At 25.8% G+C, this 23,814-nt stretch overlaps 2 protein-coding genes across 4 annotated transcripts; both read right to left on the reverse strand.

Annotated features, from left to right (window-relative positions):
* Positions 1 to 238: 238 nt before the first annotated feature.
* LOC111413557 (uncharacterized) lies at positions 239 to 23,729 on the reverse strand. 2 transcript variants are annotated; one of them, XM_023044572.2, is made up of 4 exons: positions 23,653 to 23,729; positions 1,261 to 1,715; positions 903 to 1,204; positions 239 to 850 (listed from the first exon to the last, which is right to left on the reverse strand). In XM_023044572.2, exons 2-4 carry the CDS (start codon positions 1,713 to 1,715, stop codon positions 447 to 449), a joined length of 1,161 nt encoding a protein of 386 aa, XP_022900340.1. In that variant the 5' UTR covers positions 23,653 to 23,729; the 3' UTR covers positions 239 to 446. The 2 variants fall into 2 exon arrangements, with proteins under 2 accessions (XP_022900340.1, XP_071051876.1); XM_071195775.1 differs by lacking the exon at positions 23,653 to 23,729 and adding an exon at positions 6,971 to 7,062.
* LOC111413556 (SET and MYND domain containing, arthropod-specific, member 4) lies at positions 7,109 to 16,461 on the reverse strand. Of its 2 annotated transcripts, XM_023044570.2 has the most exons (7): positions 16,291 to 16,461; positions 16,093 to 16,229; positions 13,361 to 13,498; positions 12,734 to 13,295; positions 7,854 to 8,098; positions 7,269 to 7,796; positions 7,109 to 7,195 (listed from the first exon to the last, which is right to left on the reverse strand). In XM_023044570.2, exons 1-6 carry the CDS (start codon positions 16,306 to 16,308, stop codon positions 7,295 to 7,297), a joined length of 1,602 nt encoding a protein of 533 aa, XP_022900338.2. In that variant the 5' UTR covers positions 16,309 to 16,461; the 3' UTR covers positions 7,109 to 7,195; positions 7,269 to 7,294. The 2 variants fall into 2 exon arrangements, with proteins under 2 accessions (XP_022900338.2, XP_022900337.2); XM_023044569.2 differs by lacking the exon at positions 7,109 to 7,195 and having other exon boundaries at positions 7,225 to 7,796; positions 16,291 to 16,460.
* Positions 23,730 to 23,814: the final 85 nt, after the last annotated feature.

Raw genomic sequence — 23,814 nt, forward strand, 5'->3', positions numbered from 1 at the left:
CTAAAATTTAGGATTTTAAAAGTTCAAATAATCAAAAAAAAACTTCTTACCTATAAATTAGCACCTTAAACACCAATTTTCTTTTAATTCGCACTAAAATTAGCACCTTATTAACCAAAACAACAATTTACACGACACAAATTTTTTGAGGTTATGTTTTTTGTTTGTATCTAGAATTTAAAATATAGGCAACCACAATAACCGAGGTGTAATTTGGGTTGCAAATATAAATTATTAATTTTATAATAATAAAGTTTTTAATTTATTTATGTACACTTCTTAAAGTTTAAGCACACGAAAAAATACAATAAATAGATTTATTCTCGTAATAAAAAAAATTTTCACTTTGGAATGTTGAAGTATTATCTACAACAATGATTTAATCGTTTTTTCAAACGCCTCAAATTATAAACATTCTGCATTTCCCTCCCCCTAATTTGTTTTCCCTATTTATTACTAGTGTTACTATCATCGTTGTGCACGCCACTATCTTCATTCTCACTATCTTTTTCGTTTTCGTTCGATGATTCTTCACTAGCCATCATGTATTTTTTTATACCCTGTTCTAACATCGTTCTTAAAATCTTTGTGTCGTGAAAGATATCGAGGGGATCTGGATTATTATTTTGTTGGCGTTTTCGCCCCCTTTTCCCACCTTTGGTTAGTGTGGAGTTTGAGTTTTGAGAAACTCTTTGTAATAGACCTCCAAACATCGGTAACATCGCCACCATTTGGGTTCCAATTAATCGCTCAAATTCTAATTTTTGCTTTTCCATTTCTAAACGTTGCTTTTCTACTTCTAAATGATCTTTTTGGACTTGTAATAAACTTTTTAATGTTGATGATATTACTAAAATGATTTCAAAAATTATTTTTTTATTAGCTAATTTTTTTAATCTTACCGTTTTGAATTTCGGAACTATTTCCTGAATCACCTTTTTTCTCTTGATTTGATTGGGGTTGTGGTAAGCTGTTTAAGATTAATAAAGGTACTGGGATTGATCCTGCTGCTGGTCCTGGAGTTCTTATTGTACCGTTTTGGGTGATGGCTTGGGTTGGAATTTGAAAACTTGGTATGAGTGGGGGAGTGCTTTTTGGAACATTTTGTGGGTTATTATCGTTTTTTGATTGATTTGATTGACTTGGGGCTGGTTGTAAAGGTGGTGGGCTTGAAACTATGGTGCTGCTTTCCTCGTAATCAGAACTAAAAAGAAAAATGAATCAATTTGTTTGAAAATTTATTAAAAAAATTGATTTTACCCAACACTATCATTCGTGGTCCAATCATCATTGAAGTCGATCTCAATTTCTTGTTTGATATCTTCGCATTTCGGTCCTTCTAGTAGATTCTCATTATAGGTTGGGGGTTGTTCCTTCCTCAATCCTTGCTTGCTGAGGATGGCGTCCATGGCTTTGAAGTGGGGCCAATCGGGATCAACGGTTCCTAAACCAGTACCACAGACCATAGTACGCTTGATACGGTGGTAGAGGCATTTTAAATTTCTAATTCTGGTTTTAATTTCATCGGGCGTTCGGTAGAAACCTCGCTGTTGCATATTAGCCGCGAGAATTCGCATTACCGGCGCTTTCCTGTGAGTGAGGAAGAGCTTGTTTTGTATCAGCGGGTTGCCCCATAGCTGTATGAGCAGCTTGGTTTCGTCTTCGCGAAAGTTCGCAGTGCGTTTCTTTGGAACTGTGCGCAGGTGACCGTCCATCTGTTGATACCGCGGAAAAAAAATCGAAAAAGAAGACTAAAATCTTTTCAAGTCTTTGATTTTATTAAGAAATTGTCTAACTAACTTTTTGACCCATCTCGACAAAATTATGTTGGATTAAATCAAAGAAATTTTTGGTAATCTGAAGTTTATCTGTATTAAGTTTAAAAATTTGGGAAAAATCGATTTCTTGGAAAATCATCATGAAATTTTCACCAATTATAAATCAAAGCATCTACTTTTCAATGCAAAAGCCCGTTTTGTAAAATCACTTTTAGTTCTTGAGATATATACTTTTTAACTCAACCCCAATTTTTGATAATTTTAAGTTAATCTGTATTAAGTTTAAAAATTTGGGAAAAATCGATTTCTTGGAAAATCATCATGAAATTTTCACCAATTATAAATCAAAGCATCTACTTTTTAATGATAAAGTCCGTTTTGTAAAATCACTTTTAGTTCTTGAGATATATACTTTTTAACTCAACCCCAATTTTTGATAATTTTAAGTTTATCTGTATTAAGTTTAAAAATTTGGGAAAAATCGATTTCTTGGAAAATCATCATGAAATTTTCACCAATTATAAATCAAAGCATCTACTTTTCAATGCAAAAGCCCGTTTTGAAAAATCACTTTTAGTTCTTGAGATATATACTTTTTAACTCAACCCCAATTTTTGGCAATTTTAAGTTAATCTGTATTAAGTTTAGAAATTTGGGAAAAATCGATTTCTTGGAAAATCATCATGAAATTTTCACCAATTATAAATCAAAGCATCTACTTTTCAATGCAAAAGCCCGTTTTGAAAAATCACTTTTAGTTCTTGAGATATATACTTTTTAACTCAACCCCAATTTTTGGTAATTTTAAGTTTATCTGTATTAAGTTTAAAAATTTGAGAAAAATCGATTTCTTGGAAAATCATCATGAAATTTTCACCAATTATAAATCAAAGCATCTACTTTTTAATGAAAAAGTCCGTTTTGTAAAATCACTTTTAGTTCTTTAGATATATACTTTTTAACTTAACCCCAATTTTTGATAATTTTAAGTTTATCTGTATTAAGTTTAAAAATTTGGGAAAAATCGATTTCTTGGAAAATCATCATGAAACTTTCACCAATTATAAATTAAAGCATCTACTTTTTAATGCAAAAGTCGGTTTTGTAAAATCACTTTTAGTTCTTGAGATATATACTTTTTAACTCAACCCCAATTTTTGGTAATTTTAAGTTTATCTGTATTAAGTGTAAAAATTTAGGAAAAATCGATTTCTTGGAAAATCATCATGAAATTTTCACCAATTATAAATCAAAGCATCTACTTTTCAATGCAAAAGCCCGTTTTGAAAAATCACTTTTAGTTCTTGAGATATATACTTTTTAACTCAACCCCAATTTTTGGTAATTTTAAATTTATCTGTATTAAGTTTAAAAAATTGGGAAAAATCGATTTCTTGGAAAATCATCATGAAATTTTCACCAATTATAAATCAAAGCATCTACTTTTCAATGAAAAAGTCCGTTTTGTAAAATCACTTTTAGTTCTTGAGATATATACTTTTTAACTCAACCCCAATTTTTGGTAATTTTAAGTTAATCTGTATTAAGTTTAAAAATTTGGGAAAAATCGATTTCTTGGAAAATCATCATGCAATTTTCACCAATTATAAATCAAAGCATCTACTTTTTAATGAAAAAGCCCGTTTTGAAAAATCACTTTTAGTTCTTTAGATATATACTTTTTAACTTAACCCCAATTTTTGATAATTTTAAGTTTATCTGTATTAAGTTTAAAAATTTGGGAAAAATCGATTTCTTGGAAAATCATCATGAAATTTTCACCAATTATAAATCAAAGCATCTACTTTTTAATGAAAAAGTCCGTTTTGCAAAATCACTTTTAGTTCTTGAGATATATACTTTTTAATTCAACCCCAATTTTTGGTAATTTTAAGTTAATCTGTATTAAGTTTAAAAATTTGGGAAAAATCGATTTCTTGGAAAATCATCATGAAATTTTCACCAATTATAAATCAAAGCATCTACTTTTCAATGCAAAAGTCCGTTTTGTAAAATCACTTTTAGTTCTTGAGATATATACTTTTTAACTCAACCCCAATTTTTGATAATTTTAAGTTAATCTGTATTAAGTTTAAAAATTTGGGAAAAATCGATTTCTTGGAAAATCATCATGAAATTTTCACCAATTATAAATCAAAGCATCTACTTTTCAATGCAAAAACCCGTTTTGAAAAATCACTTTTAGTTCTTGAGATATATACTTTTTAACTCAACTTTATACGTATTTATCTCAAAAATCAAAAAGTTCGAACATTCAACGTCAATTTTGACATATTTGTCAACTTCATAAAAAATCCTTTAAAATGAGTACAAACTCGACATATTTAACTTTAATATTAACGGAAATACAATCACTTCCGGTTTGAAACGTCAACGTTAATTTTGACATATTTGTCATCTTCATTAAAAAACCTTTAAAATGAGTCCAAACATGACGCACTTATCTCAAAAAACAAAAAAGTTAGAATAAAAAACATTAAACCCGAAGTTAGCAACAATCAAGATAGCAATTTTCTTTTTAAATATTAATACCAACCTTAATTTTTTAAATTATATTTTTGTTTTTGTGACAAATATTAAGACATTTTATAAAAATTAAGAATATGTCAAAATGACATTGACATTTCAAACCGGAAGTTTCTTATATCTCGAGTGATATTGGAATTAAACATATCATGTTTGGATTCATTTTAAAGGATTTTTCATGACGATTACAAATATGTCAAAATTGATGTTGACATTTCTAACAGGAAGTTGACCATAACTTCATTAATATTGAAGATAAATATGTCGTGTTTGTACTCATTTTAAAGGATTTTTAATGAAGATTACAAATATGTCAACATTGAAGTTGACATTTTAAATCTGAAGTTAGTTATCATATAATAGACAAAGAGAATAGTCAAAGCATTACTTAAAACTGGAAATAAAAAAAATAATAAAAAAATAAACATAAATTTAGAAACTGTAGAAGGAAGGAACAAAAGTCTGTTTTTGTTTTAATTTAATCAATTTAGGGTTGATTTAACTTTAATTTTATTATTATATTGGTAATCTTCACAAAATAACCTTTAAAATGAGTCCAAACATGACGCATTTATCTCATAAAACCAAAAAGTTCGAACTTTCAACTATTAATTTTGACATATTTGTCAATTTCATAAAAAATTCTTTAAAATGAATCCAAACTCGACATATTTAACTTTAATATTAATGGAGATACAATCACTTCCGGTTTGAAACGTCAACGTTAATTTTGACATATTTGTCATCTTCATTAAAAAAACCTTTAAAATGAGTCCAAACATGACGCACTTATCTCAAAAAACAAAAAAGTTAGAATAAAAAAGATTAAACCCGAAGTTAGCAACAATGAAGATAGCAATTTAATTTTTAAATATTAATACCAACCTTAATTTTTTTAATTATACTTTATTTTTGTGACAAATATTAAGACATTTTATAAAAATTAAGAATATGTCAAAATGACATTGACATTTCAAACCGGAAGTTTCTTATATCTCGAGTGATATTGGAATTAAACGTATCATGTTTGGACTCATTTTAAAGGATTTTTCACGACGATTACAAAGATGTCAAAATTGTCGTTGACATTTTTAACCGGAAGTTGACCATAACTTCATTAATATTGCAGATAAATATGTCGTGTTTGTACTCATTTTAAAGGATTTTTAATGAAGATTACAAATATGTCAAAATTGAGGTTGACATTTTAAATCTGAAGTTAGTTATCATATAATAGACAAAGAGAATAGTGAAAGCATTACTTAAAACTGGAAATAAAAAAAAATAATAAAAAAATAAACATAAATTTAGAAACTGTAGAAGGAAGGAACAAAAGTCTGTTTTTGTTTTAATTTAATCAATTTAGGGTTGATTTAACTTTAATTTTATTATTATATTGGTAATCTTCATAAAATAACCTTTAAAATGAGTCCAAACATGACGCATTTATCTCATAAAACCAAAAAGTTCGAACTTTCAACTATTAATTTTGACATATTTGTCAATTTCATAAAAAATCCTTTAAAATGAATCCAAACTCGACATATTTAACTTTAATATTAATGGAGATACAATCACTTCCGGTTTGAAACGTCAACGTTAATTTTGACATATTTGTCATCTTCATTAAAAAACCTTTAAAATGAGTCCAAACATGACGCACTTATCTCAAAAAACAAAAAAGTTAGAATAAAAAACATTAAACCCGAAGTTAGCAACAAATTAATTTTTAAATATTAATACCAACCTTAATTTTTTTAATTATACTTTATTTTTGTGACAAATATTAAGACATTTAATAAAAATTAAGAATATGTCAAAATGACATTGACATTTCAAACCGGAAGTTTCTTATATCTCGAGTGATATTGGAATTAAACGTATCATGTTTGGACTCATTTTAAAGGATTTTTCACAACGATTACAAAGATGTCAAAATTGTCGTTGACATTTTTAACCGGAAGTTGACCATAACTTCATTAATATTGAAGATAAATATGTCGTGTTTGTACTCATTTTAAAGGATTTTTAATGAAGATTACAAATATGTCAAAATTGAGGTTGACATTTTAAACCTGAAGTTAGTTATGTGTCATTAATGGAAATAAAATAATAATAAATAAAACTTTTCATCAAAACTATTCATTACAAGAGATATTTATCACAGAAAAATGAAATAAAATTAAGCTCCTCAGCGGAACGTTTCGTATAAAGGTGACCTTAATTTAATAAACAATCACCTCATTAACTTTATATATATAAAAATGATTTAAATAATGTTTTGGCACAAAAATTTCTTTGATTTCCGTTAAATTTTTTTTTAAACAAAGGGTGCTACCTAAGCCCTTACGACGCAGTCGCCTTAGGAACAATCGATATCGCGAAAACAACCGCCACGCGACTTATCCAGCGACGTCACAACGCATTAAAATAAAGTTTTAAAGAAGATATCAATTATTTATCACGATTCGATGAAATAAAACAAAATTACCGCCTTTTTTTGTTCGAGATCGATTCTATTATTCTCGTAACGGATTTTTGCGAGTCCCCCTATTAATGCGCACCGACATCCTTTATACTATATATATATATATATATATAAACTTAAACTCACTCATACACAAACACAGCTGTTGGTATCTCACCTTAGAATTATTCCTTCTACCAATTCGCATGTAGTTTTCACTTAAAACACGTTATCAATTAAAATTAAAACTTATTTGGGTTGTTTTTTAAAGGTTGCGATGTGGTTGTTATTCGAGGTGGTGCGATACTCGCTCAACCCCCTCGATTGCGGTGATTCTTAGCCACCCTACTGAAGTAAAATCGATGTGCGCGCGCACACCTGGTTCCATAAACTTAAGTACTTACTGAACAAGAGAAAAAGAGAAAGAAGAGATTTTGAGTGATCAATATTTTTATGGAGTGGAGGGGTGAAATAACCTTAAAACTTAAAATATGTTATAAATTTAAATCCTTCCAATAACGTTACCCCAATCCTTTATCCTCCCCAAAGCTTCTTTAGCAGCAATCCCCATGATTCCTTCCGATGTACTCGAAGGTTCATAACTTAAAATAACACTTGCTTCTTCTAAATATCTAACGACTTCGCGTAATAAATTTTTTAATTCGCTTTTTGTGATTTGTTGTTTCTCGAATTTTCTAGAAACCATAATCATGATGGGGGCGTGAAGTTCGTACAAGGTAACCCCTCTAATTCTTGTATATCCCGGTTCTAACACGTCGAATATTTTCAAAATCTCCCTGCAAATCTCGATTTTTCGCTCCAACAACTCATCGGTTAATTCGTGAATTAAAAATCCGTTTATTTTCCCGTAAAGTTGACTCAACGATAATTTTAAACTCAAACAAAGATAATGATTTGGGTGCAAAACGTTTCGATACTTCTCGAGTAAGTATTCCATTTTTTTGACGTCGTTGCAATCGATTTCGTCGATTTCACTCTGTATTCTGAAAGTTAAGATTCATAATAATCTAATTTGGTTCTAAAATAATAAATTTAATAACCTGTTTATCAACAATTTCATCGATTTTGACGTGACAGTATATCCCGGACATTTCTGGGATTTGTTGTTGCAAGACCAGGAAGATTCGCAATTTAACGGATCCGAAGGCAAAACGGAGCCTCTTTTACATTTTGGACATATTAAAGCACCTAAATTTGTGCCTAATTCGGTGGGGTCTTTACATCTTAGGCATTTGCATTCGAAAAATTTGTTTTCTAATAAATGTTCTCTACGTTTTAGAGTCCCCTAAAAAAAAATATTCATTTTAAACGTCATCAACAAATTTTAAGATTATTACAATTTTTGAAGTGTCAGATTTGACGGATAACTGTTAAGTTCGCGCATTAGTTGCCAACTTAAAATTTAAAATGTCGATTTTGACATTTATGTTAAATTTCAAATACTTAACATAATAAATTATTCCCTCCGTCCCAAATTATGGTATACAAAACTTTGGAACTGCTTTATTGTATTTGTAAAGTTGTACTTCAATTTAACTTAATTTAAACTTGTAGCACTTTTAACGGGAAATTCCTCTTTCTATAAGAGTTAGAGGAAAAATAATCAGACTTTTATAAGAAACTTAATGGCGAAAACCGCATATCGATATCTTTTACGGTTTTAGAGATACAAGATATTAAAATTATATTGTGAATAAAAAAAATTGTTTAAAAAAACTAACGGTTTAAGGACATAACAAAAAACGTAATCTTAAAGATCATTAAAAATCCGTTAATTTAATACCAAACTCGACATATTTCCGTTAAAAATTAAAAAAGTTAGGTTAAGAACTGTCAACTGTCAAATTTTTTTTATTTAATTGATATATCAACAATAAATAAAGGTAAATACATCGAGTTTGGACTCATTTTAAAGCATTTTTAGTTTTCTTTCATTTCCCAACATCTATTTTGAATAAAAAAAATATTTAAAAAAACACGATTTAAAGACAACAAAAAACGTAATCTTAAAGATCATTAAAAATCCGTTAATTTAATACCAAACTCGACATATTTCCGATAAAAATTAAAAAAGTTAGGTTAAGAACTGTCAACTGTCAAATTTTTTTTATTTAATTGATATATTAGCAACAAATAAAGGGAAATACATCGAGTTTGGACTCATTTTAAAGCATTTTTAGTTTTCTTTCATTTCCCAACATCTATTTTGAATAAAAAAATTATTTAAAAAAACTAACGATTTAAGGACAACAAAAACGTAATGTTAAAGATCATTAAAAATCCGTTAATTTAATACCAAACTCGACATATTTCCGTTAAAAATTAAAAAAGTTAGGTTAAGAACTGTCAACTGTCAAATTTTTTTTATTTAATTGATATATCAACAATAAATAAAAGTAAATACATCGAGTTTGGACTCATTTTAAAGCATTTTTAGTTTTCTTTCATTTCCCAACATCTATTTTGAATAAAAAAAAATATTTAAAAAAACACGATTTAAAGACAACAAAAAACGTAATCTTAAAGATCATTAAAAATCCGTTAATTTAATACCAAACTCGACATATTTCCGTTAAAAATTAAAAAAGTTAGGTTAAGAACTGTCAGCTGTCAAATTTTTTTTATTTAATTGATATATTAGCAACAAATAAAGGTAAATACATCGAGTTTGGACTCATTTTAAAGCATTTTTAGTTTTCTTTCATTTCCCAACATGTATTTTGAATAAAAAAATTATTTAAAAAAACTAACGATTTAAGGACAACAAAAACGTAATCTTAAAGATCATTCAAAATCCGTTAATTTAATACCAAACTCGACATATTTCCGTTAAAAATTAAAAAAGTTAGGTTAAGAACTGTCAGCTGTCAAATTTTTTTTATTTAATTGATATATTAGCAACAAATAAAGGGAAATACATCGAGTTTGGACTCATTTTAAAGCATTTTTAGTTTTCTTTCATTTCCCAACATGTATTTTGAATAAAAAAATTATTTAAAAAAACTAACGATTTAAGGACAACAAAAACGTAATGTTAAAGATCATTAAAATCCGTTAATTTAATACCAAACTCGACATATTTCCGTTAAAAATTAAAAAAGTTAGGTTAAGAACTGTCAACTGTCAAATTTTTTTTATTTAATTGACATATCAACAATAAATAAAGGTAAATACATCGAGTTTGGACTCATTTTAAAGCATTTTTAGTTTTCTTTCATTTCCCAACATGTATTTTGAATAAAAAAATTATTTAAAAAAACTAACGATTTAAGGACAACAAAAACGTAATCTTAAAGATCATTAAAAATCCGTTAATTTAATACCAAACTCGACATATTTCCGTTAAAAATTAAAAAAGTTAGGTTAAGAACTGTCAGCTGTCAAATTTTTTTTATTTAATTGATATATTAGCAACAAATAAAGGTAAATACATCGAGTTTGGACTCATTTTAAAGCATTTTTAGTTTTCTTTCATTTCCCAACATGTATTTTGAATAAAAAAATTATTTAAAAAAACTAACGATTTAAGGACAACAAAAACGTAATCTTAAAGATCATTCAAAATCCGTTAATTTAATACCAAACTCGACATATTTCCGTTAAAAATTAAAAAAGTTAGGTTAAGAACTGTCAGCTGTCAAATTTTTTTTATTTAATTGATATATTAGCAACAAATAAAGGGAAATACATCGAGTTTGGACTCATTTTAAAGCATTTTTAGTTTTCTTTCATTTCCCAACATCTATTTTGAATAAAAAAATTATTTAAAAAAACTAACGATTTAAGGACAACAAAAACGTAATGTTAAAGATCATTAAAATCCGTTAATTTAATACCAAACTCGACATATTTCCGTTAAAAATTAAAAAAGTTAGGTTAAGAACTGTCAACTGTCAAATTTTTTTTATTTAATTGACATATCAACAATAAATAAAGGTAAATACATCGAGTTTGGACTCATTTTAAAGCATTTTTAGTTTTCTTTCATTTCCCAACATTTATTTTGAATAAAAAAATTATTTAAAAAAACTAACAATTTAAGGACAACAAAAACGTAATGTTAAAGATCATTAAAAATCCGTTAATTTAATACCAAACTCGACATATTTCCGTTAAAAATTAAAAAAGTTAGGTTAAGAACTGTCAACTGTCAAATTTTTTTATTTAATTGACATATCAACAATAAATAAAGGTAAATACATCGAGTTTGGACTCATTTTAAAGCATTTTTAGTTTTCTTTCATTTCCCAACATCTATTTTGAATAAAAAAATATTTAAAAAAACTAACGATTTAAGGACAACAAAAAACGTAATCTTAAAGATCATTAAAAATCCGTTAATTTAATACCAAACTCGACATATTTCCGTTAAAAATTAAAAAAGTTAGGTTAAGAACTGTCAGCTGTCAAATTTTTGTTATTTAATTGTTATATTAGCAACAAATAAAGCTAAATACATCGAGTTTGGACTCATTTTAAAGCATTTTTAGTTTTTTTTCATTTCCCAACATTTATTTTGAATAAAAAAATTATTTAAAAAAACTAACGATTTAAGGACAACAAAAACGTAATGTTAAAGATCATTAAAAATCCGTTAATTTAATACCAAACTCGACATATTTCCGTTAAAAATTAAAAAAGTTAGGTTAAGAACTGTCAGCTGTCAAATTTTTTTTATTTAATTGACATATCAACAATAAATAAAGGTAAATACATCGAGTTTGGACTCATTTTAAAGCATTTTTAGTTTTCTTTCATTTCCCAACATCTATTTTGAATAAAAAAAATATTTAAAAAAGCACGATTTAAAGACAACAAAAAACGTAATCTTAAAGATCATTAAAAATCCGTTAATTTAATACCAAACTCGACATATTTCCGTTAAAAATTAAAAAAGTTAGGTTAAGAACTGTCAGCTGTCAAATTTTTTTTATTTAATTGATATATTAGCAACAAATAAAGGGAAATACATCGAGTTTGGACTCATTTTAAAGCATTTTTAGTTTTCTTTCATTTCCCAACATCTATTTTGAATAAAAAAATTATTTAAAAAAACTAACGATTTAAGGACAACAAAAACGTAATGTTAAAGATCATTAAAATCCGTTAATTTAATACCAAACTCGACATATTTCCGTTAAAAATTAAAAAAGTTAGGTTAAGAACTGTCAGCTGTCAATTTTTTTTTATTTAATTGATATATCAACAATAAATAAAGGTAAATACATCGAGTTTGGACTCATTTTAAAGCATTTTTAATTTTCTTTCATTTCCCAACATCTATTTTGAATAAAAAAATTATTTAAAAAAAACTAACGATTTAAGGACAACAAAAACGTAATGTTAAAGATCATTAAAAATCCGTTAATTTAATACCAAACTCGACATATTTCCGTTAAAAATTAAAAAAGTTAGGTTAAGAACTGTCAACTGTCAAATTTTTTTATTTAATTGATATATCAACAATAAATAAAGGTAAATACATCGAGTTTGGACTCATTTTAAAGCATTTTTAGTTTTCTCTCATTTCCCAACATTTATTTTGAAAAAAAAAATTAATTAAAAAACCTAACGATTTAAGGACAACAAAAAACGTAATCTTAAAGATCATTAAAAATCCGTTAATTTAATACCAAACTCGACATATTTCCGTTAAAAATTAAAAAAGTTAGGTTAAGAACTGTCAACTGTCAAATTCTTTTTATTTAATTGATATATCAACAATAAATAAAGATAAATACATCGAGTTTGGACTCATTTTAAAGCATTTTTAGTTTTCTTTCATTTCCTAACATCTATTTTGAATAAAAAAAATTATTTAAAAAAAATATCGATTAAGACAAAGAAAACGTAATCTTAAAGATTTTAGGGAAATGTATTCCATAATTTGAGACAGAGGGAGTAATTATTAATGAATTACCTGTAAAGTATAAGCATAACTTAAAGTAATCGGTTGATTTTTCGAAATCTTCACCGACGCCCTCACAGTTAATTTAAAATCCTCTTCGTCACTATGAGAGGTATTTGGGATGCAATCATGAGACATTAGGAAAGCTTGTGGATATAATCCTCGGATACTAACTGAGTTTTGCCCAATTTCGAAGCAATTAACTTCTAAGATTCCGCAAATTCTGTGAATTTCCTCCTCGGAAAATTCTTTCAACCCCCAATCTAAACGGATCCGATCGATGACGTTAATTTTGTCTAAAGACCATAAATCTGGGATGCATTTTCGAATGGTTTCGTGCGATTCCATCTGGGCGATTTTCTCGAAAGTTTTTGGGTCGCTCTCTTTTAATATTAAACATCTCAAAGGGACGATTGCTTGGAAATTTTCTTGTAAGCGGTCGAAATCTTTGTAATTTAAAAATTTTTCTGATTTTGATGATTTTAGAATTAAACATTCTTCTTGAGTGTGGCCGTATTTCTTGTTAATCCCACTACAAGTCGATTTGCATAGAGGCCAACCACATTCAAAGCATCTATTTAATTAAAAAAAAACGTTTTAATTTAATTTGGTGATTTTTTTAAATAATTTTTTTGTTACTTGGCGTAATTTGAGTTTTCTAAAAGTTGATAACAAGCGATACAAATAACTTTACACCCGGCGCATGGTCCAACAACTAAAGGAGCTTCGCTTAAAATTATTTCTCCGGGATTTAAATCTTTTGATGCGACTATATATCTAGAAAAAAAATGACAATCAATTTAAAAATGATGGTGTTGCCAAATTAAAATAATTCGGTGTTTTAAAAGTTTATTTTTAAACTGTTGCAAGATATCATGTTGGATTTAATTATAGAAAATAAAATTTTACTTAAAATTATGATGATGGAGGATTCTAATTTAAAAATTCCTGAAAGCCGTATTTATTGAAATTAAGAAATGAAACTTATTCTAAATTAAAGCTCAAAGCTTTCTCTTTAAAATGATGTATAACAATCGTTGGGTTGGATTGGAAAAATATTGAGAAAAAAAATGTTGAAACAAAACTTACATTTTCGTATAACCTAAAAGTGTCAAAAAAGATGATAATTTAAAAATTCTTGGAAGCCGTATTTATTCGAATTAAGGAATGAGACTTGTTCTAAATTAAAGCTCAAAGCTTTCTCTTTAAAATGATGTATAATAATCGTTGGGTTGGATTGGAAAAATATTGAGAAAAAAAATGTTGAAACAAAACTTACATTTTCGTATAACCTAAAAGTGTCAAAAAAGATGCTAATTTAAAAATTGCTGGATGCCGTGTTTGTTGAAATTAAGGAATGAGACTTGTTCTAAATTAAAGCTCAAAGCTTTCTCTTTAAAATGATGTATAATAATCGTTGGGTTGGATTGGAAAAATATTGAGAAAAAAAATGTTGAAACAAAACTTACATTTTCGTATAACCTAAAAGTGTCAAAAAAGATGCTAATTTAAAAATTGCTGGATGCCGTGTTTGTTGAAATTAAGGAATGAGACTTGTTCTAAATTAAAGCTCAAAGCTTTCTCTTTAAAATGATGTATAATAATCGTTGGGTTGGATTGGAAAAATATTGAGAAAAAAAATGTTGAAACAAAACTTACATTTTCGTATAACCTAAAAGTGTCAAAAAAGATGATAATTTAAAAATTCTTGGAAGCCGTATTTATTCGAATTAAGGAATGAGACTTGTTCTAAATTAAAGCTCAAAGCTTTCTCTTTAAAATGATGTATAATAATCGTTGGGTTGGATTGGAAAAATATTGAGAAAAAAAATGTTGAAACAAAACTTACATTTTCGTATAACCTAAAAGTGTCAAAAAAGATGATAATTTAAAAATTCCTGGATGCCGTATTTATTGAAATTAAGAAATGAGACTTGTTCTAAATTAAAGCTCAAAGCTTTCTCTTTAAAATGATGTATAATAATCGTTGGGTTAGATTGGAAAAATATTGAGAAAAAAAATGTTGAAACAAAACTTACATTTTCGTATAACCTAAAAGTGTCAAAAAAGATGATAATTTAAAAATTCCTGGATGCCGTATTTATTGAAATTAAGAAATGAGACTTGTTCTAAATTAAAGCTCAAAGCTTTCTCTTTAAAATGATGTATAATAATCGTTGGGTTAGATTGGAAAAATATTGAGAAAAAAAATGTTGAAACAAAACTTACATTTTCGTATAACCTAAAAGTGTCAAAATAGATGCTAATTTAAAAATTCTTGGAAGCCGTATTTATTCGAATTATGGAATGAGACTTGTTCTAAATTAAAGCTCAAAGCTTTCTCTTTAAAATGATGTATAATAATCGTTGGGTTGGATTGGAAAAATATTGAGAAAAAAATGTTGAATCAAAACTTACATTTTCGTATAACCTAAAAGTGTCAAAAAAGATGCTAATTTAAAAATTCCTGGATGCCGTATTTATTGAAATTAAGGAATGAAACTTATTCTAAATTAAAGCTCAAAGCTTTCTCTTTAAAATGATGTATAATAATCGTTGGGTTGGATTGGAAAAATATTGAGAAAAAAAATGTTGAAACAAAATTTACATTTTCGTATAACCTAAAAGTGTCAAAAAAGATGCTAATTTAAAAATTCTTGGAAGCCGTATTTATTCAAATTAAGGAATGAGACTTGTTCTAAATTAAAGCTCAAAGATTTCTCTTTAAAATGATGTATAATAATCGTTGGGTTGGATTGGAAAAATATTGAGAAAAAAAATGTTGAAACAAAACTTACATTTTCGTATAAGTGTCAAAAAAGATGCTAATTTAAAAATTCCTGGATGCCGTATTTATTGAAATTAAGGAATGAGACTTATTCTAAAGCAATAAAAGTTTCAATAGCGTTTTAATTCCATCACAAAGTTTAAAATTTTTTGACTTCTTGAGACACAAAGAGATAAAGTCAAACTTGAAGCTTTGAATATTTCAAATTTTTATCATAGAATGGATATTTCAAAATTTAGCGATAAAGTTTAAAATAAAATGTTCGATTACGATTCATTTATATTGTAATTTAAAGAAACAAGACATTTTAAATGAAATAAACTCGTGTTTATCGGTTTATTTCATTTATAAATAGCCCTTTTGTTTTACAACGCTAAATTTCCTGGCATTATTCCTATTGATATTGTTCTCCTTCCTATTTGTTCATGTAAAAACGAACTTAAAGTGTGCGAAATTTATATTATAGGTTTTTCGTTTTTACGACTTTCGAGCGCGTTAAAATGTTAAAATGGTTGCAAGTTTTTGGACTGAAAATACATTTATGACTTTTATAACTTTAACAACAATTTAAAACAATTTTTACCTTCCCATAATTTTTGATGTTTTTATGTTAAATCTGTCGTTGTTAACATCTTCGTTTGGGTTAATTTTTTCTTCTTCAAAACGCTCACCGTTTAAACTCGACACGCTTTTTGATCTACTTTTCGAACATTTACTTCTCTGAAATTATGAAAATTTAAAGAAAAAAACTTTTTAAAAAGTACACTAACTAATCACTCACTTTTTTTCTGCTACTCATGATTTAATGAGATAAAATTGATTTTATTTTTTTGTTTTGGTTGTTTTTTCGCACAACGATTTCGATTTTGAAAACGCGACTGTCAACGCGACTCGGTTATTCTCAGTTTAAAACCGGAGTAGAAGCTGCCAGTTCTTAAAAGCTTTATTTTCGGATACTCGCGGAATCTGCGATGTTGCGCCGCTGCATCTTTAATTTTTATTTATCTCCGAATTTTATTTTATTTGATTTTTTAATTCAAAAAAAATTATTTCTTCGTTGATTGAGATTTTTATTTCAAAATTATTGCGAATGTTTTGAGTGGTTTTTTACGACTTTCCTTTATGAGTTTGTGGAAAAGTTAGAAATTTTCTTTTGCGATAACCGTTTTTAGCAATTTTGTTTGTGAGAAACCAAAAATACAATAGAGACAGCTCTTTGGATGAAATCCAATGTTTCAGAAATGAAATTGATATCGTGTCCAACCAATTTTCGACGGTAAAGAGTCTTTTTCTGTCTCTTCTGTCATCGGATAAATCTTCTTTTGATTTAAAAACAAAAATTTTCGCATTTTTTTATCTTTGTAAAACGAGAAACGTTGGAAATGGACCAAAAGTTGTGCCAAAAAGGAAGCTGTAAATCGCAAAATAAGAGTTAAAATTCGTAAATTATTTATCTACGGGTATTTTCTTATTCTCGTTTTTGAAAACTGGGAATATCTCTGTTTGTGTATCTTTCCACACGTTTTCTGCTGGTAGGATGTCTTCTTGGTCGCGTTTAGAATTTCGTGTTTAGAAACGTGACGTACGAAAACTTATTCCGGGAAACCCGCTCTGAAAGGAGACCTTTCAGGAGACCACCCGATATGTAAAAACTTTTTTCCTAAGAAGAGATTTACGACGGTAATATTTATTGGTGTTACATTTGAACGAGAAATCGTAAATACCTCATATTTATGGCGTTTTAAAAGTTTAAAGTTCAAATTTTCAAAAATAAAATAATACGCAAAAAAATAAATAAAATAACCTTTTTTTAGTCTCTTATTCCAACTTCAACTCATAATCTTGCGTTTAAACAAACTTATTAAAACAAATTATAACATTATTACAATTTTATAGGTTAAATGTCAAATCTGACTTTTTGAAGTGTCAGATTTGACGGATAACTATTAAGTTCGAGCGTTTGTTGCCAACTTAAAATTTAAAATGTCATTATAAAAGATTAAAATGACATTTATTTTAAATTTTAATTATCTCAACAATTATTGTTTTTATTAAAAAATGTTGTTAACAAAATTTGTTATGAATTACTTCAGGAACAGTGTTTGTTAATACGATTTTTTGCTAACTTGAAATTTTAATTTCCCTCTGAATAGTATGCTATCAAAATTAATTATCTCAACAATTATTGCTTTTATTAAAAAATGTTTTAAATAAAATTTGTTTCAATTTCGATTTTGAATCAGTTATCTTAATAAAAAAATTTTACATCTCTATTAATTAAGCATCTATGTATAATTATGTATAAAAACGGAAAAATTATTATTTTGAGGTTATCTCCTTAATTATTGATTAAATCAAAAAAAAATGTTGATAAAATTTGTTTAGAATTGTTACAGGAACAATTTTTGTTAACACAATTTTTTTCTAACTTGAAATTTTAATTTCCCACTGAATAGTATGCTACAAAAATTAATATTTTTGAGGTTATATCCTTATTGTTGATTTAATCAAAAAATGTTGTTAACAAAATTTGTTTAGAATTACTTCAGGAACAGTGTTTGTTAATACAATTTTTTGCTAACTTGAAATTTTAATTTCCCTCTGAATAGTATGCTATCAAAATTAATTATCTCAACAATTATTGTTTTTATTAAAAAATGCTTTAAATAAAATTTGTTTCAATTTCGATTTTGAATCAATTATCTTAATAAAAAATTTTTGCATCTCTATTAATTAACCATCTAAGTGTAATTATGTATAAAAATTCAAAAATTATTATTTTGAAGTTATCTCCTTAATTATTGATTAAATCAAAAAATTTTATTAACAATGTTTGTTAAGAATTGCTTCAGCAACAGTGTTTGTTAAAACAATTTTTTTCTAACTTGAAATTTTAATTTCCCTCTGAATAGTATGCTAACAAAATTAATTATCTCAACAATTATTGTTTTTATTAAAAAATGTTTTAAATAAAATTTGTTTCAATTTCGATTTTGAATCAATTATCTTAATAAAAAAATTTTACATCTCTATTAATTAACCATCTAAGTATAATTATGTATAAAAACGGAAAAATTATTATTTTGAGGTTATCTCCTTAATTATCGATTAAATCAAAAAAAAATGTTGACAAAGTTTGTTTAGAATTGTTTCAGGAACAATTTTTGTTAACACAATTTTTTTCTAACTTGAAATTTTAATTTCCCACTGAACAGTATGCTACAAAAATTAATATTTTTGAGGTTATATCCTTATTGTTGATTTAATCAAAAAATGTTGTTAATAAGATTAGTTTAGAATTACTTCAGGAACAGTGTTTGTTAATACAATTTTTTGCTAACTTGAAATTTTAATTTCCCTCTGAATAGTATGCTAACAAAATTAATTATCTCAACAATTATTGTTTTTATTAAAAAATGTTTTAAATAAAATTTGTTTCAATTTCGATTTTGAATCAATTATCTTAATAAAAATTTTTTACATCTCTATTAATTAACCATCTAAGTATAATTATGTATAAAAACGGAAAAATTATTATTTTGAGGTTATCTCTTTAATTATCGATTAAATCAAAAAAAAATGTTGACAAAATTTGTTTAGAATTGTTTCAGGAACAATTTTTGTTAACACAATTTTTTTCTAACTTGAAATTTTAATTTCCCACTGAACAGTATGCTACAAAAATTAATATTTTTGAGGTTATATCCTTATTGTTGATTTAATCAAAAAATGTTGTTAATAAGATTAGTTTAGAATTACTTCAGGAACAGTGTTTGTTAATACAATTTTTTGCTAACTTGAAATTTTAATTTCCCTCTGAATAGTATGCTATCAAAATTAATTATCTCAACAATTATTGTTTTTATTAAAAAATGTTTTAAATAAAATTTGTTTCAATTTCGATTTTGAATCAATTATCTTAATAAAAAAATTTTACATCTCTATTAATTAACCATCTAAGTATAATTATGTATAAAAACGGAAAAATTATTATTTTGAGGTTATCTCCTTAATTATCGATTAAATCAAAAAAAAAATGTTGACAAAGTTTGTTTAGAATTGTTTCAGGAACAATTTTTGTTAACACAATTTTTTTCTAACTTGAAATTTTAATTTCCCACTGAACAGTATGCTACAAAAATTAATATTTTTGAGGTTATATCCTTATTGTTGATTTAATCAAAAAATGTTGTTAACAAAATTTGTTTAGAATTACTTAAGGAACAGTGTTTGTTAATACAATTTTTTGCTAACTTGAAATTTTAATTTCCCTCTGAATAGTATGCTAACAAAATTAATTATCTCAACAATTATTGTTTTTATTAAAAAATGTTTTAAATAAAATTTGTTTCAATTTCGATTTTGAATCAATTATCTTAATAAAAAAATTTTACATCTCTATTAATTAAGCATCTAAGTACAATTATGTATAAAAACGGAAAAATTATTATTTTGAGGTTATCTCCTTAATTATCGATTAAATCAAAAAAAAATTTTGACAAAATTTGTTTAGAATTGTTTCAGGAACAATTTTTGTTAACATAATTTTTTTCTAACTTGAAATTTTAATTTCTCACTGAATAGTATGCTACAAAAATTAATATTTTTGAGGTTATATCCTTATTGTTGATTTAATCAAAAAATGTTGTTAACAAAATTAGTTTAGAATTACTTCAGGAACAGTGTTTGTTAATACAATTTTTTGCTAATTTGAAATTTTAATTTCCCTCTGAATAGTATGCTATCAAAATTAATTATCTCAACAATTATTGTTTTTATTAAAAAATGTTTTAAATAAAATTTGTTTCAATTTCGATTTTGAATCAATTATCTTAATAAAAAAATTTTGCATCTCTATTAATTAAGCATCTAAGTATAATTATGTATAAAAACGGAAAAATTACTATTTTGAGGTTATCTCCTTAATTATTGATTAAATCAAAAAAAAATGTTGATAAAATTTGTTTAGAATTGTTTCAGGAACAATTTTTGTTAACACAATTTTTTTCTAACTTGAAATTTTAATTTCCCACTGAATAGTATGCTACAAAAATTAATATTTTTGAGGTTATATCCTTATTGTTGATTTAATCAAAGGATGTTGTTAACAAAATTTGTTTAGAATTACTTCAGGAACAGTGTTTGTTAATACAATTTTTTGCTAATTTGAAATTTTAATTTCCCTCTGAATAGTATGCTATCAAAATTAATTATCTCAACAATTATTGTTTTTATTAAAAAATGTTTTAAATAAAATTTGTTTCAATTTCGATTTTGAATCAATTATCTTAATAAAAAAATTTTACATCTCTATTAATTAACCATCTAAGTATAATTATGTATAAAAACGGAAAAATTATTATTTTGAGGTTATCTCCTTAATTATCGATTAAATCAAAAAAAAAATGTTGACAAAGTTTGTTTAGAATTGTTTCAGGAACAATTTTTGTTAACACAATTTTTTTCTAACTTGAAATTTTAATTTCCCACTGAACAGTATGCTACAAAAATTAATATCTTTGAGGTTATATCCTTATTGTTGATTTAATCAAAAAATGTTGTTAACAAAATTTGTTTAGAATTACTTCAGGAACAGTGCTTGTTAATACAATTTTTTGCTAATTTGAAATTTTAATTTCCCTCTGAATAGTATGCTATCAAAATTAATTATCTCAATAATTATTGTTTTTATCAAAAAATGTTTTAAACAAAATTTGTTTCAATTTCGATTTTGAATCAATTATCTTAATACAAAAATTTTACATCTCTATTAATTAAGCATCTAAGTATAATTATGTATAAAAACGGAAAAATTATTATTTTGAGGTTATCTCCTTAATTATCAATTAAATCAAAAAAAATGTTGACAAAGTTTGTTTAGAATTGTTTCAGGAACAATTTTTGTTAACACAATTTTTTTCTAACTTGAAATTTTAATTTCCCACTGAACAGTATGCTACAAAAATTAATATTTTTGAGGTTATATCCTTATTGTTGATTTAATCAAAAAATGTTGTTAACAAAATTAGTTTAGAATTACTTCAGGAACAGTGTTTGTTAATACAATTTTTTGCTAACTTTAAATTTTAATTTCCCTCTGAATAGTATGCTATCAAAATTAATTATCTCAACAATTATTGTTTTTATTAAAAAATGTTTTAAATAAAATTTGTTTCAATTTCGATTTTGAATCAATTATCTTAATAAATTTTTTTTACATATCTATTAATTAAGTATCTAAGTATAATTATGTATAAAAACGGAAAAAGTATTATTTTGAGGTTATCTCCTTAATTATTGATTAAATCAAAAAAAAATGTTGATAAAATTTGCTTAGAGTTGTTTCAGGAACAATTTTTGTTAATACAATTTTTTTCTAACTTGAAATTTTAATTTCCCACTGAATAGTATGCTACAAAAATTAATATTTTTGAGGTTATATCCTTATTGTTGATTTAATCAAAAAATGTTGTTAACAAAATTTGTTTAGAATTACTTCAGGAACAGTGTTTGTTAATGCAATTTTTTGCTAACTTGAAATTTTAATTTCCCTCTGAATAGTATGCTATCAAAATTAATTATCTCAACAATTATTGTTTTTATTAAAAAATGTTTTAAATAAAATTTGTTTCAATTTCGATTTTGAATCAATTATCTTAATAAAAAAATTTTACATCTCTATTAATTAAGCATTTAAGTATAATTATGTATAAAAACGGAAAAATTATTATTTTGAGGTTATCTCCTTAATTATTGATTAAATCAAAAAAAAATGTTGACAAAATTTGTTTAGAATTGTTTCAGGAACAATTTTTGTTAACACAATTTTTTTCTAACTTGAAATTTTAATTTCCCACTGAATAGTATGCTACAAAAATTAATATTTTTGAGGTTATATCCTTATTGTTGATTTAATCAAAGGATGTTGTTAACAAAATTTGTTTAGAATTACTTCAGGAACAGTGTTTGTTAATACAATTTTTTGCTAACTTGAAATTTTAATTTCCCTCTGAATAGTATGCTAGCAAAATTAATTATCTCAACAATTATTGTTTTTATTAAAAAATGTTTTAAATAAAATTTGTTTCAATTTCGATTTTGAATCAATTATCTTAATAAAAATTTTTTACATCTCTATTAATTAACCATCTAAGTATAATTATGTATAAAAACGGAAAAATTATTATTTTGAGGTTATCTCCTTAATTATTGATTAAATCAAAAAAAAATGTTGATAAAATTTGTTTAGAATTGTTTCAGGAACAATTTTTGTTAACACAATTTTTTTCTAACTTGAAATTTTAATTTCCCACTGAATAGTATGCTACAAAAATTAGTATTTTTGAGGTTATATCCTTATTGTTGATTTAATCAAAAAATGTTGTTAACAAAATTTGTTTAGAATTACTTCAGGAACAGTGTTTGTTAACACAATTTTTTGCTAACTTGAAATTTTAATTTCCCTCTGAATAGTATGCTATCAAAATTAATTATCTCAACAATTATTGTTTTTATTAAAAAATGTTTTAAATAAAATTTGTTTCAATTTCGATTTTGAATCAATTATCTTAATAAAATTTTTTTACATCTCTATTAATTAACCATCTAAGTATAATTATGTATAAAAACGGAAAAATTATTATTTTGAGGTTATCTCCTTAATTATTGATTAAATCAAAAAAAAATGTTGATAAAATTTGTTTAGAATTGTTTCAGGAACAATTTTTGTTAACACAATTTTTTTCTAACTTGAAATTTTAATTTCCCACTGAACAGTATGGTGTTCTTTTAATCAAGATTTTCTGAGAACGAGTGGAGGGGAATATCGTATCGTTTTGTTACAAAAGTTCCGTGCCCTGGTGATAATGTATGGAACAGAAATATAGGGATTAGGTTGGGTTGGACACAAGATGGTGGAGGAGATCCAGCAGAGATATTGAAATTGGGTCTTAGGGTTGAGCAAGAAGACTCCGGGATATAGGTATAGCAACAGAGACATTGAAGTTGGAGAAGATAAAGGGGGAAGCAAGATTCTAAGATTTTGGGAGGATGTTGGAAGGAGGTTAACAACCAAGGAATTACAAAGAAATAAAGATAGAGAAGATTTTTCTCTTTGTAATGTTTTTGACAAGTTAATACTCACCTGAAACTTTTGGATCGAAGATGTTACATCTGCGTCGTCTAAAAGTAAAGTTGTGTCGTCTGGAATCAAGTTGTGGTGTCATGGCAGAAAAGAACGATTTTTTCAACTTTACCAAAACGAACCTAAAAACATTATTAATGAAGTTTAAACAGTAATATGAGA

This window comes from Onthophagus taurus, chromosome 5, assembly GCF_036711975.1.
Source record: "Onthophagus taurus isolate NC chromosome 5, IU_Otau_3.0, whole genome shotgun sequence".
Classification (NCBI taxonomy): Eukaryota; Metazoa; Arthropoda; class Insecta; order Coleoptera; family Scarabaeidae; genus Onthophagus; species Onthophagus taurus.